Here is a 19,824-nt window from a genome sequence, read left to right as displayed (position 1 = left end):
TGATTGAAGGTGATATTTTGCTGATAATATCAATACAACATAATGATGATAATGAGAGGGCGATGAAAGACAGATATTTGTCTGCTAGAGAAATATATGTCAGTCGATTCAGTTGACTGTACACACACAGATACACTTAGAGCCTAAGAGTTAGAGGCATACTATAGATGTACTGCAGAGGGCAGACTGAAGTGAGAGAAGGAAATGGGGGTTAATGGTCCAAGTAAAAGCCCACTTAGGTAATCAATGGCCTCAAATGAACTTTTCATTCCTGCCAATTGAGAGTGACAGAGCTGACCATGATCCCAGTCCACCTACAGCTCTATTCAACAGGCCGAGGGGAAAGGAGAGCATTTTCATGTGTAGCTGAGCTTTGACCCCCTCCGCCCCAATCAACAGGTCTTTACAGTTCACATGCACAAACATTAAGACTGTTTAAGACTCTTCCTGGAAATCTGACAATAAAAGACAATCAAAAGGGAGAGATGAGATAAAACAAACACCCCTGATCCCCATCCAGCCTCAAACTAAGCTAAAGTCACCCTGAATTAATTAAAATACCAACTTTATCACAGATTTCAATCAAATGAAAATGACTCGCTGAGGGAGGGTTGCTTTTCTGGTTTTAATAAAAATAAAATACAGTCTGATTCTGTTGTCTTTATATTCAACGTCATTTTATTGTAATCTCATTTTGTAAAGCACTTTGAGCTACATTTATACGAGTGCTCCATAAATAAACAAACACATTTAATTTCAGCAACTGACCTTTGGTTTGTGTTAAACAAAGTTGACTCGTCTGAAATAGGCAAAATCTAGTTAAATTACTGTACCACCCTACAGCCATTTGGTTCGGTCTGTTTTGATCAGTGTTTTGTGTTTAGTTGAACTTATGAACCATCACCATTTCAAATTAAAGAAAAGGGCTGATACAGAAATATTCACTGACGCTGTTGTCTGATCAAACACTGATGAGCAGATAATGACGGAAGCTTAAAATTGCAGCGAGTTGATCACGAACCATGAAGTCCACATCTTAGGGAAGGCCGCAGAAAGAGAGAGAGAGAGAAATAGACTTGGGGGAAGAAGAAAGGTTCCTACCTGGAAAAACACAGCCATGGCAGCGATAATCCTCTTCTCCCTGAGTGCTGCGCTGAGGCTGTCGAAGTCGTCTGAGTTGTACATGTAGATCTGCATCTGTGAGAGACAGAGGTACAGTAGAGAGTCACACTGTTAGTGGTGGTGGTGAGGGACACATGAAAAGTACCAGTATTTGTTTTGTCAATGTGGATGCCAATGCCAATGCTCGTGTTATTTTATTTTTCATTTGTAACATAAACATTAATGGTAACCATTTGTGGCATTGAATCAGAGTTTGCTTCAAGTTCATTTCCATCTTCAGTCCCTATAGTAATGTGTTGAGGAGTGAGAGTTTTCTGCTCTGCTTGGCCGTTAGCCCAGAGCTGCGACTCCTCCTCCCTCTAATGACACAACGCAATCTGGACGTAGAACCTGAGCATCTGAAAACTTCACAACAAAGACTATGTCCCACCTCTTCTATATTCAGCCGTGCATTAATCCACACTCTTGTGCTGTGAATATCTCTGGCAGCAGGACAGTGAGTGTGGGACTGAGTCAAAATAAACTGGAGTGTGCGTGAGTGTGTGTTTGTGTTGATGAGGAAACAGGGGAAACGTGGAAACAATGGCTCAGAGGAAGAAGAAGATACAGAGTACCGAGCTGGTGGATGCACACATTTACCACCGCTACCTGAAAAGCCTGCCGTAACCATCAGGCACTATTGGGTTGCCATGGTGATGCAGAGACGACACATAGCGAATGTGTGCATACTTTGTGTGAGTAAATGATTGTATGTATGTGCACACACACAGAAACTGTGTTCATATGCATGTGTGTTTACATAATGGCTGCGTCCTCGTTTGCCAGGATCAACACTGGCGACATCCCTTGTGCAGCACTTCCCCCAGCTCGCTAATCCTCCCATAAAGAGCCCTGTGCATCACTTTTTGATCTATTTGTGGAGTAAACAGTTGTCAAGCAGCCTGATATAGAGTCTTTTTTAGTGAATTTATAGCAGAGACAACACATTCTCCCAGCCTGGCATTAATTAAAATCAAAGCGCTCGGATTGTGCTTGTGAATGCAGCGCAGAGTCAACAATAAGAATCAGTTTAAACAAAAATATTTGCCCCGAAGAAGCACTTGTGTGTTTGTCTTTACACAGCGACGGGAAAAAGTGATAACAAGACACGCAACCGGTACAAACCTGTGTGTTACTGCTCATTTAGCATTTGACCCAAGACCCCGTTCAACTCCATGTTTATAAAGAGAGGGAAGCTTCTGTCACGCAAACACAACCACAGCAGCGTCTGCCAAGAGGACGCACACGGTGTGGGCTGATGATTCAGACCACCACCACCAACAACATCATCACACACTGCTGTCAATCAGTCAATAAGTGCTTGATGATGGCTGAGTGTGAACAGATGGGACACATCAGTACTGCAGAAGTCTGCGGCCTATTTAAGACCATGTCTGAAGGAATCTAAGAACAAACCATGCAGCAAGGCGTAGCAGGCAACAAGAAAAGAGACTATTTGATTTTTTTAAATTAGGCCTCTATAGAGGTGACTCTACGCTGAGACATACTTCTGTACATTTCTCTGGGGATGTTTTTCATCATTTAGGTCTTTTAGTTTCTGATGAAATGCTGCAGCAGACTTTTTTTTTCCATCAACGTTTCTATAATACAACAAGATTCATTATAGTGCTTTATCTTATATTTCAACCATGTTTTGTACAGTCTCACTGTTATAAGTGGGTTATATTGTGTGTGTGTGTGTGTTTTTGTTTCTCTGGGGCCTGAAAGTTGGCAGGATGTGTGACAAGTGATTGCATGTAAATAGATTTGTGCCTGGACGAGCTGGTGACCGGTGTACAGTGTGATTGCACTTGACAGATTGTCCTCCAAATATAAGGAGCAAAGATGACACAACCTCATCCACTTCCTGTCCCAACCTGCCGCACCACTGTAAACCTCTATGTAACTTTTGACATGTATTGGGTTCTTGTTGCGTCCTTTCTGTTTTCCTACAGTATGACCACCTTTTCCTGTTTCTTATTATAGATGTCAACAGTCATTTAACTCACATGAAAAAATAACAACAGTCTCAGTACAGATCATTGGTCGCTGTTTCCGGTGTGTTTTTAAAAATAGCGTGTTTGTTTTTTGTGTCGCACCCAGAGAGTACTATTTCAGTTTCCGTCCAAAGACTTGCACAGGTTGACTGGCAACTGGATAAGCAGTCTGGCCAGTGGGTGGGTGTTGGGGTCTAAGTTCATTGGAAAGCACTTCAGCATCATGCAATCTGTTTCTGTGTTACTTTCTGTGGTACTGCTGTGTGTCTTGGCCATCCAGCCTGACATGCAATTTTCAGCAGAAACCTCCTATCTCTCATATCTCTCATATCTCTCCTGGACCTTGGTCCATAAAGAAATGTTTTTTCCAGTTTAGTTTGGAAGAACCTGGCTCAAAACCTTTGGTACTGTATGAGCTGCAGTGCTGACTGTGAGTGAGGCCTCATCATCCAACATCAGCTCTGGATGAGTCACTGATGCTTGTGTGGCTGAATCTGTGGAGTTTGGTGCCAGGCATCTGGTAGAAAGCCTGAAACCAGCAGAGTGGAGGTTGATGTAGCTGAAGATTCAGTGTGAAACTAGGTCCATATAAAGATGATAAATCTGAAATCTTAAAGAATATTACGCCCCTTTTCCACAGATTAAAATAGTTCCCAGGTGTCTTAAAGACAAGTCTGTGACATGCTTGGGCAAAATGCCCCAAGGATCAAACATCATGGCTCTCTTTTCATCCGCTCAAAACAGCCCTGTTACTGGTACTAGGTAGGGGTGGGGTAAATTTGAAAGCTACTGGAAGTCATCTGAGGGAACAGCTCATAAAACCACATGGATTTGAATCAGGGGAGCCTGAAAATTACATATTTTTTGCTAAATTCTCGCATTTTGGGGGCCGGAAGGCAAGACAAACACCCAAATATATGTTAAAGCTTCAGTTGGTAACAATTATTCAGTCATATTTGCTGGAATTGTCACTATATTCTGATGGTCAGACATTAAATGAGTAATTTAGGACAAAATCCAACTCCTCTGGCTCCACCTACAGCCTGTAATCGTATTTGCCAAAATCCACCGCGCCCGACGATTCTCCACCAGTCAGGTAGAGGGAGCAGGAGGAGCAGCCAATCGCCGCTCCTACACGTCGTGCTATGGATACGGTACATCTTTTTTTTTTTTTTTTTTTTCTCTGTGGGTGCGTTCATGGCTACTTTGTGTGTGTCTGTGTGTGTGTGGGGCGCTTGGCAGAGGTTCATAAAGGGACCTGACGGAGTATTGTCTTGAAATTTCCGACCAAGTCGCGGAGTTTACTTTCACTTTCGTCAACTTACCAACTGGAGCTTTAAAGAGCCTTCAAAAAGTGATATTACCATAAGATGTCCCCTTTAACCGTGGCTAAGGATATCACACTATATTACCACTGTTGTTGTTCAGTGTTTGCTTTCTTTCTACACTACACACTACCTGCTGCAATTTTTCCATTTTCCAGTAGCTGCACCTGACACACAGATATAATTAATAGGTAAAATAAATGCACAAATACACACCTACTGCACATTAGACCTCTTAATTAAGCCAGACACAACATGATGGAGACCACAGAGATGACAGGTTCATAGCATTCAAAGTGATGGATTGTACTCCATCAATTTCTTGTTGCAGCATCTTAACATAACTCAGCCACAGTCGCAGTTAAAGAGGAAAGACTTCATTCATAAGTTGCTCTGGACAAATGTGTCATCAAATGAGCTGCACTGCTCATTAATCCACAGTTAGACGTTTATGTGGTGCAGGTTGGTAATTGACTCCTTCTATAATGAAGTAATGGTGAGATTCACGACTGTGTGCTCATGTTTCTTTGAACTCAGTCTCCCTGCATATCAACATCCTCACTGGCACCATAGTAAGTCTGTGCATCTTTCTGCTTGTGAGTCCTATGATCTTTCAGTATACCGTAAAAAAAATCTATAACAGGAGGCAGGAGAACCTGTCATTTCAGTGCAGGGGTAAATGTAAAGAAAAAGTTGGGTAAACTGTGGACTGTACAGAGCGAGAGGAGAAAGAGGAAGCCTTGTCTCCCTCTCAGCAATCAGCCCTAGGGGGTCTCTACTCTGTAACAAGACCTCTCCCTTCCTGGAGTTCAAAAGCCTGAGTGGGAGGCAGAGATGTGGTTGAGCCTGGAGGCAAACCATCTCATCACCTAACTACTTATTTATTTTCTTCTCAGAAAAACACTTTGGAGGAGAGAGGGAAAACCCCTGTCGCTCGCATGGGAGGCAGGTCCACTATTTTAGATCTTCACATCAGGGAAAAAAGATATCATCACCCCACTGGTCTGGAGGTCTGTGATACACCAAGCTGTATCCTGTAATCAGAGCTGGGGGAAGGCTTTGGTTAAAAGTATCTCCTCTGTCCAGCCTGTGTGAAAGCAGACAAGACAAGCAGACATATCCAGTCACAAGCACCTCAAAACCAAAAGTGACCCCACCCATATTATTAGAACCAATCAGAGGCTCCCTCCCTGTATAAATCTCCTTCAATTAATGTGTTGATGTCATCTTTTTCTTCTCCTCACCTAACATTTAAATCATCATCTGTGACTGTGATCAAAGGTTTAGATTGAGATTCTGAGACATTCATTGTCCTGGACCACATGACCAATTAATTGTGTTTTTTGTTTGTAACAATTTTCATGACAATCCATCCCAGAGTTGTCATTTTAATCTCAAGAGAGAAGTGGTTACTGATCAAAGAGAGACAAAAATACACAGATTCCAAGGTACCTGAATACATCAACGCAGACGAGAAACAAACAGTGGATGAGACCATGGCAATTTGTATATTGTAGAGTTGACTTAGAGGACACTGTAAATAAGTTTAAGTTGTCAACTTACAAACACATGTTATCCAGTTAAGAGACATAGGCTGTTTCAGTTAGAATTGGAAAAATACAACTAAGCTAAGTTCACTAAAAAAGAGAAGAAAAAAAAGGTAAACTGGGTTTTTCTTCTACGTGTTTCGATTTTAAAGAGTTGTTTTTTCATTTGAAATGAAAAAGTTAGAACCACAGCTACAGAGGTTGCACAAGTGTCAGAAACGCACAGCCTGTGTTGCATGGGCATGGCAGCTGCATCTCTAAACTGCAGCAGAGAGGCAGGTCTGTGTGTGTGTGTGTGTGTGTGTGTGTGTGTTACATCATATTTGTAAAACACACACACACACACACACACACACACACACACACACACACACACACAGTGTCCCCTCTATCTATGTGCACTAAAACAACTCCCCACCTGCCACACACACACACACCAGGTTACCAGTGTGTTCCTAGTTATAGTTAAAAGCTACAGTAGCTGTAACACTACAGTGTCTTCAGTTATACTATTACTATAGTTGATACAGTGACAATGTTTGTGAGTAATGGACCAGATTAAAGATCTTCAAACACAGTAAATTGAAGTCACATCTGTTTTCTTCACACCTCCACAAAGAAGAGATTCTTTGGAGAGTTTTACTTCTGACACCATGCATGCCTAGGAGTCTGTTTATGTAATAAAACGTCAAGTCACATACCTCAATTTAGCAAAGTCAAACTGTAAAGTATAAAAATTAACAAAAATAGACACTGAGATTAATTACTTAAAAAATTCACAAAACTTTGAATAACAAGTTCACAAAAAACTTGGTAAGTCGATTACAGTAAATCCTGATATTATGTTTGTAGTACCAATACTGAACATGGGTTCAGGTGAGTGGAATGGATGCGATTCAGTAAAAGACAAAACCCCCCTAACAAAGATCTGTTGTGTGTGTGTGTGTGTGTGTGTGTGTGTGTGTGTGTGTAGGGGTGGGGTGGGGCGATCATCGTCAGACACAGATGTGATATAGTGTAATGTACTCAATGAAACATTAATATATGGGAAGGTAAGCACAGGAGACAGACTCTCACCACGAGCAGGCTGCAGTGATGAATCAGGCAGCCTGCGCCACTGACACCTTAATGCATCATTATTATAGATGTTGTAAGTGGTTTCGGAGGGAGGGAACAACCAGCTGATTTAAAGCTAACAACCCATCTGAAAACTAAGTGTACATGCATTCCTTCTATGATCTTACAAGATCCTATTATCTGTGACTGTCAACACCTCCCCTCAAGCTGGAACTCAGAGAACAAAGGCTGCATCAGTCAGGACTGCAAACTGGACAACCCCCCCCCCAAACTCACCGTCAACACACCCACACACACTTTGAAACGTTCCCTCTAATGTCATTGCAAAGACAGTCGGTGCCACATTTACATGCAACTACTTAGTGTAAGGAAATTAGTCTTTAGAGGGTACAGTGCATGTTAATACTGAACATCTGCTCACAGGTGCAGCAGCAGAGATTCAATGAATGTGAATTTTGGTCACTGACAGACTGAGTGATGATATTAAACCATTGGTCAGTTGGCTAAAGTTTTTTATTTTTTTATTTTAATGTTTATTTAACAGGGACAACTACATTGCCACAAAAAATGGAAAATGCGATGCTTATAAGACGTCTAGCTTCAGCTAATTTGCAGTCTTTGTCCCTGGTTGTAGTTGTAACAATCTCTGGGGATGAAAACTGCAGTTCCTCTAATGACCACTAGAGTTACAGTGAGTCAGCCTCCGTGGATTCCCATAATAAAATGTTATAAAACTCTAGAAGTAAGGAAGACAGCTACCTGTTGGAAATGTTTAAAAATAAGGTGAGTGAGTTTGGTTTATTATAATGTCAATATCGCATGATTCAGATATTACGTATGCATGCAATTGTGAAATACTGTCCTAATGTTATCTCAGCACACCCCAGCTGGTCTGTCAGCTTTCGTGTCCCTGGAGACGGTTTTATCGTCTTGTGAGTTTTTGCAGAGCAAGACTTGTCAAATTGATGAAATTGATTTCTGAATTTGTGACACATTATTGTCTTTGCACTTGTTTTCTTAAGTTGCAATGTGTCAAGCTCTCAGGCCACAGTACAATTTACAATAAAATCACAAATGCTGCTTTCAGGAGCTGACACATAAATCTGTTAATAATTGTTTTGGTTTTTGGAGGTTGTTTTCAAATCAAGTTCAGGCTTTTTTTTAGAGGGAGCCTTAGGTCAGGACAAGAGAAGTCCTGTTAGATTCAGTCTGCCAAGCCACCAAGCTAAAGTGGTCAGGATTTTGCAATATGTGTATGGATCTACATATGACCCAGTGGTTTTAGGCTTTGGCATAGGCGGTTGCATTCAGCTGTGGGTATTTGAATTTGGCTAAGAGCACAACAGAGTCTGCAGAGGATGTTTTAATCCAAACGTCGGTGTTGTGCCTTCATTGTATTAAATACAAAGGCCTGACTCTCATTTCGTGTATGAATTATGGTGAAAATCAAACACCTATCTCTGTTTGGAGCTCATAAAGCTAACATGACATGCAGGCCCAGGGGGGAGTACAATGCTGCCTGGATAACTGTGACCACATCACAGGCCATCTCTTACGTTTTTCAATACACTGGTCCGTTGCATAAAACCTGTGGGACTGTGGAAGCAGCTTACAGTGTATTTGGGCTTCAGTCTTTTACATATAAATGAATTCCTTTAGGACAAAATTTTTTCAAAAACAGAGTGTCATCGCAAAAAAAGAGGAAGGGGATGGAGGCACAGTGGCCTGACTTCATTTTACTCTGCTGTCTGACTCTAGTCCTCACTTCACTGATACGAGCCCTTAGGTTACAAATGGAGAGACTGAGGGTGATGAGGAAGATCAGTCACTTCAGGAACACCCTGTGGCCCACCATTCAGACTGTACAAATTGCCTGCCTGGGCCAAGATACTAGTCAGGATGAGGTGAAGGCTCAGACGAATGAGTGCAGCAGTGGCCATTGTTTTGATTCTGGTGGCATTTTGAACCTAAATGTAAGTTTGCTGCTCATTACAATTTTTTTTAAGTTACTGGAGACAGAAAATGGGCACAGAGGTCTAAAGTCTGGGCAAAAGGTTGATAGAGTGGCTACAACTGTCATTTGACGGTGTGAAAGTTCTGTGCTTGGGCTCATCTGTGCAAGTTGTCGCTGTATCTGTATGAGTGTCATCCTACACAGGTTAGATTATTTAGTGACTCTAAACTGTCTGTGTGACGTTGTTGTCTTTAGGTGTGTGAAACCCAATGATAGACAGTCAGATAGATTAATTCAGTCAATCAACAATCAATCAATCAATCAATCAATCAATCAGTATCAGACACACATCCGTGACCTCCACTGCTCACATATCTTCTCCCAGCAAACCTGCACATACAGTAGTTCCCAATATGGATCAACCATATTTCTAAACATCCAACAACACTGATTCACATTTAAGGGCATTTCTCCAAGTCAAATCTTTGCCAAATAGTTACGCTTGGAACATACTTGGATACGGCAAATAAATATCAAAAATAATTTCATACCAACCAGCTAATCGATTAGATTGCATTGCAAATTGTTTCAGCACTCATCAGGAGTAATCTTTAAATCAAGAGAGGGTTTTCACTTAAACCACAAACCGTCAATATCCCAACTGACTAACTTTAATTAAAAATGGAGGCTAACATCATGATTGTGATTAGAATGTGATAAAGTGTGCGACTCCCTCTTACGCAGCAGTGTTTCATTTTATCAGCTTCAACCCTGGACATGCGTGGAATTTATACGCCAATAACTGGAGTGAGGAAAGAATTAAGTGGCAGCATTACAGCAAGCATGTTAATGAAATATGTTGCAGCCTTAGCGGTGGTAGATAACACATTAGCATTCAATGGATTTCTGACACGGACCTCTGACCACAGGAAACGTTACTTCTCCTCTGTTTCAAACCATAAGAAAACAATTCAAAAACACGTGTTGGACAGAAACCTCTGAGAACTGCTGTCGTTCTTTTCATCCACCTTCAAGCGTCCCCTGGGACAGCTCTGTTGCCTCGGGAAGGAAATGTAAAGCAGGCGGTGCTACGGGGCCGGTGATGCTGCCACGACCCCGCGGCGGGCGCTATGAGACTGGGCACGGCAGCCTATGATCCCCCCTCCCTCCCTGAGGGACTGACAGATCTGAGGCGACATAAGCAAGGCTTTGTATGAAAACAGACAACAGAATGCGCCGCATGGAGTGCACGTCCTTGCTGAGAGGAGAGAGCGAGGACATCAAGAGGAAGGTTTGATGCAGTCTCTCTCTCGATCTGATCCACGCTATGGGGGTTTTGAATTCCCCGGCCCCTCTTGGAGCTGGAGAAAGGGCGTCCATCAAAGAAGGTCACACGATGTAGCGTTGCCGGTCACTGATGCAACACTCACACTGCATTTCATTTCCCTCAGCACCGCGGCTTTACAAAACAGATTGGAGACGTGGGGACAGGCCTGTACAATCTGGGTTATGAGATATGTTTAGAGCATGCGGCGACCTCGTGCAATCTATCTTAAAACCCAATTGAAATGCATTACGTGAGAAATGGCTCTGAGAGTCAGCTGTGGCTTGTTCAATTTCAACAGTGTTACTTTTTCATAAAAAGCAAAAGGGGGTGGGCGGAGTAGGGGGAGATATTGCTTTTGCCTAAAAGAGAGAAAAAAAAAAGAAACCACGTAAACACAAAAAAATGCTGGGGCCCGCCCCCATCAGCAAGGCAGATTATTAAAAAATGGTACGAAGCAAGCTCGGCATCTGGGACAGCATGTATTTGCCCTCTAGGTAGCATTGGGCTTTTAAAGAATGACTGTGTTTTTTTAGTGTCATTGAGGACAGGCACCAGGAAATATGACATTATGTTAGGAATGGCATGTGTTCCCTATCTGGAGGGAAGGTCAATCATAAATAAAAGAGAAATAAATATAAAAAACAAAGCAGTGCAGCCTGGCAGTCATCAGTTATCTTTGAAGGTTTAATGGAATGTAGCTGGCTGAGGCAGAGAGGGAACAAAAAGTAGAGGGAGAGGAAGAACGGAAAGGCAATAAACGAGGAGAGCACAAACAGCATAAAGGCAGAAAGGCTGGATATAAAAATAACACGAGAAAACTCCAAGGATACCATTACTAATAAGATCAACGGCACAGAAAAACAACCCCCATCACCATAATGTGGTTATGTACAGTGCACCTTCATGTGTTAGCCTCCAACATCCAGTAACTCTGATTTACTTAACTTCTGTTGTTGTTGTAATATATGAGAGGAGAACAAACACTTTTCTCCATCAGCTCTGTCTGTCTGTCTGTCTGTCAGCGTAACAGCATAGTCCCTCTGCGTCCATCTATTCAGTCTTCCAACTGGCCTGTCACAGATGTGTTACTCACTGCATGGATTTTAGCCTCCTTTGATACGTGTGTCAGAGAAGCTCAGAAACAGTTGACAGCACCACTACTGGGAGACTGTACTCAAGTTAAAGTACAGCTGAAAGTTTACTCAAGAAGAAGTCAAATGTAATAATTACAGCTCCACGGCAGGTGTCAATAAACTTCATGCAGCAATGTTAAGCTACATAAATCAAACAGCTGCCAACCCATATAGAGTTAACACAACAACTTAGCAGCAGAGAAGATGGAGATTTATGAGCAACTTAATCTGCGCAGCTGCTGAAGCTAACAAATGTGAGTTCTGTTTCCAAAGCACTTTTTGCTGCAAAATACAAGCAACTTTTTTTTTTTTTTTTTTTTCTTTTACAAAAGTTGAAGACACACAGTTGCAAATGTTCTGTGTTTGCTCGGTGCTGTTGTGTAATTAAAGCTGATTCCCGGTAGTCTGCTTCTCCGTCTGAACTTTTTCTCTCGGGTCCAACTTGAAACCAAAAGTGTCTCCATTTTAATCCAGCAAAATATTACCCCCCTCATGGGAGCGTGTCCGTTTTTAAGTAAATTTGAGAGTTTCCTGTTGTGTTTCTTCTTTTTTTTTCATTTTCTCCTTCTTAAATTTGCAATTACTTCAAATTTCAAATTAAGCAGGTTAATGGAAACTCACAATTCTCTTTAGCTATGTTATTTGGATGTTTTTTAAGTAACTGGTTATTGCCAAAAGAGGTCTCACAATGGCAATTGAGCCTAACACACTGATTAAATTATAAAAAGGTGTTTTCATACACATACAATCTAAACTAACCAAATCAAACAAAGATGCTCTGCATTGTGCTGCACACTCAGGGAAAAAGATTCAAAATACTTAATAAATGATTAGATGTGAACAGTTAACTCACGAGTGCATTCACACAATTTTCTTTTGCTTGAAAGAAAACTCCACATGGCACCTCTACATATCCTTGTGGCACAATATAGAGGTTCAATATCCAGTAAATGTTAGTGGAAAGAGGAAATAAATGTCTCAGACAGTGACTGCATGAAGAACATCAGCAGACGCCTGTGTAGAGCCAGCGAAAGGTAACAGGTATGGAGAGAGTTTGCAGCACTAAGCTTGGAGAGGCCGTCTGCCTGCTAATGAGCAGCTCTGTGTCCACAAGCCCGTTGGACAAAAGAATAAACTCTCCAGCTGTGTGTGCTGGTGTTAGTGCTGAGCTCAAAGAAAGAAGTCTTTGTCTCTTGTTGTGTTTCCAGCTCTGTCACGGCTCTCAGAAAAGGGAGCGTGACTCAGGAAGCAGATGTGAAAGTAAAGAGTCTTTAAAAGCACAAAACAAGGATAGAAAATTCTACATAACACACAGGATCGGGCTGAAGCAAAAGGCGAGGTAAAAAACAAAACAAAACACAATCAGGATCAAAACAAGCAGGAAGAGAACAGGGAGATTGAAAACTAAGCAGCAGTATATATACTGGGGGATGGTAAGGCAATAGAGAACAGGTGAGCAGGTCGGCATGAGGTGCTGTACATCTCCATAATTCTCCCTCTGAGCACAAACCATAAAACTTCTGGCACATGAAACTCACACATTTCTGCTCAGAAAGAGTTGGTTGAACCACATCCTGAGGTCTCTGTAGGAGACCACATCTTTCTGCAGCGATGTAGAAAAGACTAACAGAAGCAGAGAAAGAGTGAGTACATCATTCACTTGGGGAAAAGTATATTTCATATGCGGTCTTCCACTCTCGTTGTCCCAGCTGCCCCACTACCCGCCTCCCCTGATGCCCCCGCTGCTCTCAGATTCAGTGGGTATGCACGCTGGCCTGGCCTGGCCTGGGCACACAGTGAGACCTAGAGGGTGAATGGCTTTGTTGGGAATCCATTATACAAATCCAGATGTTATCTGGGCCAGTGTAATTGGACCAAGAGGTTTTCCAACAAGCAACATCACATCAATAATATATCAATATCTGGTGAATAGGGCAAGACTTCAGTTTAATGTCATCTCACCATGATTCCAGCCGTACAATAAGAAAATGTATTCCACCTTTTGGCTGCTCTGACAGTGAAGAAGTGTCAATATTTTAGCTGCAGGCCCTTCCATATATCTGCCCACCTGTTTTTATGTCCTCCTGCACCGCCCCACATCACCGTGCATGCCCGCATCAATGTGCTCTGAGCTGATGTAATGAGTGGCCATGTGTTGCGCGGTCATGACAGTTGTAAAAACCTCAGACAGCGCCAGCTCGCTGAGGTGGTTTTGATTGTTCGACAAATATATGCCAAATAAAAGTTTATGGTGTCAGTTTACAAGTCCAAATGACTGATGGTGTTCGTGCTGAGCACATTGATTCCGATGTTGTTTGTCTAACAATCCACAGTCAGGGAATGACTGCCAGAAATGATTATAGAAACAAATGGTACCAAAAATAGAGGAGTATGAATTGAGCTGTATTATTATTATTATTATTATTATTATGCATCAGACAGGTGTTGTGTTTATCATGTTCTGAGTGAAATAAGCGAATGAACTGAATGTCCTCTTTCCTTGCAATCTTGTCTCCGTGTTGGTGCTGGGTGAATGAGGAGCTCTCTGCCCTCCTGTGTGATTAAACAAGGTACAAACAGGAGTTGAAACCCTCTGCACCGGGTGTCTGGGGCTTTAGTTGGGGATGTATTTTGACCAGGAGAATCTTTCTGACAGGGATAATAATCTATAATTCCTGGCCAGGCCCCACCCCTCGCTGCTACTGCCTGTGTGTGGATGAAGAGATGAGGGAGTGGGCCTGGCTGGATAACATCCTCATGTACACAAGCTCGGTCAGTTTGCAGCCTTCTTTTGGCATGGACCACATGCACTCTACTGGTACACTGTACAATCAGTGCTGCCTCTGCTCACACAGCAGCAGTTACAACAAAAGGTACAAACACAAGTCCCACTAGTGACAGAGCCTGAAGATCTGAGATCTGAGAACCACTGGTTTATTGACTAATGTTAGCTGAGCCTTAACTACTGTGACATCTGCTGCTGTTCTCACAAACAGCCAAGTCTGTGCTCCTGTGACCAGCTGAAATGTTTTTGGTTGTGTGCACTGCATGGACTTTCTGTCCCATCATGCAACACATCACATTTTAAAGATGGACAGATGTGTAATGGATTTACAGATGTAGAACAAGTCCTCTGTCTTTGATACGTGTCTGAAATCACATTTCAATGTTCACTTATTAAAGTCGATGTATTAATTTCCAGCTCCGTGTTTTTATTGCAACTCTCCACTAGAGCACGACTCACAGTTCAAATGAAATCCTTATTTACCTCTAACTGCCTGTTTTACCCCTCAGTTGAGCCCTGACTGAAACAAGCAGCATTAGCTCGGGCTTCTATAAAAGCCCGCTCTCTCTCCAGAGTCGGTGTCAGTGATCCAGCTCCATTTTACTGGTGTCAAGGCTCTGAAGGTAAACTGTAAACCTGAGCAACTAGTAACTAAAGATAACAGCTCAAATCCATGGCCACGCTTAATATGAACATGAGGTATGACAGAAAATAAGGAAAAGCACAGGAGCTCCCCCTTTAAACCAGTGACTGAATGAACAGGTGAGAGAGTTCAGGCACATTTTACATTTAAATGAACCCTGTACATTAAAAGTCAGGTGAAAATTTGGTCTTTGACCCGTTTCCCAGTTAATTTCTGTAAATGGAGCCTCCTCCGTTTTCAGACGTGGGTCATCACAGCGCTGAAACAACTCCCTCTCCAACACGACACGTAGCAGCTTAAAGTTTGACCTTTTGTTCAGTTCTGGCACCACAGCAGAAACAAAGTCCAATGAGTCCAGAAGTGGTGATGTTAAAGTGTGTGTCGGTGTCAGCGTGTTCACCACCCACACACTGTGTTGTTCCTGTAAATACTGAGATGTAACAGAGAAGCAGCAGTTTGGCTCTGGGCTCCAGCAGCTGCCTGGTGCTCACCAGTCAGGTTAGGAGCTTCCTCTCACATTCACACCAGCAGACACTCGGCTGTCACATCTTATATGTGGAGTGAGGGGACTGAGTGTCACAGAACTGACTCTAAATATTAAAGGTCTGTGGCTCTCAGTTTTACAGGTTTCTGACCTTGATGAACTCCTGTTGAAAACACAGTTTAACTCTCGGTTGAAATATCACAGTAAAGACACTTCAGAGAAATTTTAACAAAGTAAAAAGTCTGAAGTCTTTGGTCCACACCAAGAGTATAGCTGCCCAGTAAGGTCAGAAAATCAAATAACACTTTTGAAAGTCACCAGAGTCTGTGTGGAGGAATTTGAACTGGTAAAACTGAGGATGAGCTCTGAAAACTGTGGACACACAATCAACAAGCCCACAACTAATATGACAAAACCAGAAAGCAGCACACAGGCAGTGATTCCTCAATACTTGACCTGATCCTTATATGGTCTGGACCGAGCCCTATTTATCAACTCCAAAAAACGCCTCTGGTTTAAGCATCTACATCCCAGTTTGTGGAGGCTCTGCGTTCATTTTCACCTAAAACACACACACACACACACACACACACACACACACACTACAGGTGCTGATAGAAACAAACAGTTTGCATACGGAGCTCTGCAGAGAAATAGTGCAAAGAAATGAGAACTGGTGCTTGGTGTTATCATTATTCATCTGATGATTTAGGGGCCAGGATGTGCTTTCCATTTCCTACGCAGCAAAGGTTGATGGGAAATAAAATCCCATTCATCAATGACACATCTTTATCTGTGATACCTGCAGCAAAGCAAAGAGAGGAAGTGTGTGTGTATGTGTGTGTGAATGAGAGCTCCCCCCCCCCTCCAATCCACACGCACACACACACGTAGATGCCGTCTGTGCTCTCAGCCCCCCTATCGCGTGTTAATTTACAGTGCCTTTCTTATCTAGGCAGGTGGGTAAAAGCTGGCAGAGCAACTTCTGGAGCCACACACACACTCGGCTCTTCCCCCTCCATCTCTTCAACCTCTGCTCCTCTCGTTTATCACGTCTGGGAGGCTCGGGAGGAGGTCGAGATAAAAATGAGCCTTGGCAAGATGCAGTCAGACAGAATGGATAGCTTAGCTCCTCGACCAGCTAGCCCCCGATAGCACTCTCAGCTGCTCGGGCCTGGGGAGGTGGGGGGTGGGGGTGGAGGGGGGGTGAGTCGTAGTGGGAGGTAATCATACACAGACACACTGCGTGGAATAGAAACACAACACAGTGGTTACATTTGCAAACTCCTTGAGATGAACTTCCCTCTGAAGTGAAGTTATTTAATTTGATGAGCCTCCCGCTGATGTAACCGAGTTGTGTTCCAAGTCCAGTTCTTGTAGCACAGTGAGGGTTTCAATGGCCACAGTCGTCACAGCGCTCCAGTATGAAGCCCTGCTGTCCTGATCTCTCTTCTATTTGCAGCCTTGATGGCGCCACTCCACATATTCTTCTTTTTAAAGATATTTTCGGAGGCTTTTGATGCCTTTATAATTCTAGAAAGGAAATCATGGACAAGAGAGGGGGATGACATGCAGCAAAGTGCTGCCAGTCAGTCTTGAACCCGGGCTGACATGGTACACGCGCTGAGGGATGAGCCACTGGAGCGTCCCCAGATAGTATCTCTGAATGACTTTCCTTTTAAGTCCTTAGACAGGAGGTGCAGCTTGTAAACAGGCAAGTTGGGCAACTACGTGGGAACCTACGGTGGGAGAGGGCCCCAAAGGACTGACAAACTTTACCGTACAGCACTGTCTCTAAATATAGCTCCCTTTGTCTAAAGAGGTCTATTTACAATTAAATATCAGTAGAAAATCTCCCTGACGCAGCCTGTGTTGATGAGAACTGGCTTTATAATGTGGGTTATTTACGATGTCTGATCTCAGACCAGAGCACGATACTTCTCATGTCAGCATGTGTCATGTCTCAACAGACTTAATAATAATAATAATCTCCTCTTCTAACTCGTGTTTTTATTTTTAATGTTCTGCTTTTAATGGTGTATTTTAGAATACACACACCTCATAGCTTTGAAATCCTGTGTTGGCACTTTGAGTTTTTAACATGATATATTTAAGACACATTGTAAATAATTAAACAGTGGAGACTGGAGTCTGAGGAGTCAGAAAACAACATGGTGTCAGTTTTAATAGACATGTTTGATTCGGACAAAACAAAAACACATTTTGACAATGTATGCTACTAAAAATCTTCACCTGTCAGAAGAAAATTTCCTATTATAGCTGTGTGGTTAGTACATCAATGTATTGCATTTACAAGAGGCCACCCACCAAACAGACTGCATCAGTTGTCTGGCTTACAAGGCTTGTTGGTGCCTGCCCATGCACTCTTTTTATACACTCTTTTATATTTTTCAAACTCAGTTCAAATTTAAATCATGAAAAAAAACACGCACACGAGGTGGTAGATGCACAGACTGTGAGGGCGACTCCATGTGGCTATATCAGGTTTTAACCAACTGTGTGTGTGTGTGCGCTTCTAGCCTGGTGTGTGTTTTCAGATGATTCACTGAAGGTAAAAACAGTGACCAGTCACGCGTGACAGCGCTGTGCTCTGACACGACACTCTGCCGAAAGCGGTACAATTACATCAGGAGGCGCATCGCCCTCGGCAACTGCCCTGGGTCCCCAGAACTTCAGAGGCCTCAGGGCAGATGCCCCGTCTGTTACCCCACCTGGCTCCAGAGCTGTTACATTACTCTCTACTCTGTGTTTGAACTTTTTCCAGCCCGGAGCAGCATTCTCTCTGTGCATGTGGTTATTTTCTGTGAAGCTTGCATCAGAGTTTTAGTGTTCACTTAGGAACCAGCCAGTAGTTTACAAGACACACAGGAAGTCTACAGTAAATTTTCCACTGGCCATCAGACACAGAAGTGTGTGTGAGAGTGTGTTTCTGACCTCAGCCTCCGCCTGATAATTCAACCACACAAACTGCAGGTTCAGAGCTCCCACAGGTAAAGTCAAACATATTTGGCTTTTGATGTAAAGTACAACAATGTAATGAGATTGTATAGGACAAAGGGGCACACACACACACACGCACATACACACACACACACACACACACATGCACACACACAGAGGAGCTGCTGGGTGACACTCCAGTTGAAGATGTGTGCTGCTCCCTGGCAGCGCTGTGCTTGGCATATTAACCACAGCATTACTGTTTAACGCAGCAGGTAGGGCAGCAGCAAGCCCCCGCCTCTCTGTGCCATTCAAGGACCCTATTAGGCCGCAATTTCTAAATGTAAGGCTTGTAAATCATACATCATTCATGTGGAGAACTCAGAGACAGTCACCACCACCCACTGTAAAGCAGGGAGAATGTAACGAAGGGGAAAGACTGAAATGGAGTGGGCAGGAAGAAATGGAAAAGAAGACGTGAGGGACCGGACAGAGAAAAAACTCGGTCAGGCTCCGCACAGGATAAACCATCTGCTTCTGACACTGTATAAGCCTCTTCTTCAACAAATTATAATTTGTATGTGTTGTTCCCAGCTACTGTAAGACGACATGTTTGTGAGGCAGCAGTGGAGCTGAAGGGCTGAATGCTAATGTTGAGGAGGTGGTGCGGGTCATGGTCTCTCACAATCCTAAACAAAGCACAAACAAAGGTAAAAAAAATAAAAATAAAATAAAAGCTCAAGTGGATGAATCACAGTTACCAAAGTTCTGAATTTATAAACTTTACATGTGGAAAATATCTTTAATTTTTTTTTTAAACACCCAAATAACATTTAAGGCGTTGTGGGTTAAATTAGACCAGGTGGTAAATTACAGGCTATTTATGAGAAAATAAATACACACAAATAACAACCAGTCCTATACAGTACATGTTTATAATTATTATTATTGTAAACAATGGAGGACAGTGTTTACATTAAAACATCATGGCCAACTATTTGGTCAGGTATTTCCAAACACTGTGTGTATATGTATATATATGTATATGTATATATATATATATATATATATATATATAACACGTTATATAAGTATGTTCATAACAGGATAACAAGGATTTCTGAGTTACAGCTGCAGCAGACTTATCTTCCTCGAGGTCAGACATTTTGGAGAGAAACTGAAGCATGTGGCTCTAGAGCGCAAAGCTTTTTTAATGAATGTTGATGGTAAATTCAGACATGACTGTGTTACCAGTCTTTTTACGCACAGAGGTCTCCTTCAAATTATTTTCTACACATTACATGAATATATGTGAGATACAAAAGAAATGTTTGGTTATTCAAGCTGCTGTAAAGATTTCAGCTTCCTTTCAGGGATGAATAAAGTTCACTCTGTTTGGAGATACAGGTTTTCAGCTTCTGCTTTCAAAT

General features: G+C 42.5%; 1 protein-coding gene across 1 annotated transcript in view; it reads right to left on the bottom strand.

Annotated features, from left to right (window-relative positions):
• LOC146987410 (receptor-type tyrosine-protein phosphatase gamma-like) overlaps nt 1–19,824 on the bottom strand; it is a 421,581-nt gene that overhangs the window by 95,827 nt on the left and 305,930 nt on the right. Inside the window, exon 5 of the mRNA XM_085776580.1 lies at nt 1,102–1,197. Coding sequence (XP_085632706.1) covers nt 1,102–1,197 — 96 coding nt within the window. The remainder of the gene's footprint in view (nt 1–1,101; nt 1,198–19,824) is intronic.

The sequence above is a fragment of the Trachurus japonicus genome, chromosome 5 (assembly GCF_045865225.1).
Source record: "Trachurus japonicus isolate A0001 chromosome 5, Traja_1.0".
NCBI lineage: Eukaryota > Metazoa > Chordata > Actinopteri > Carangiformes > Carangidae > Trachurus > Trachurus japonicus.
Note: the sequence above shows the minus strand (reverse complement) of the source record. Positions and strands in the feature narration are given on the sequence as shown.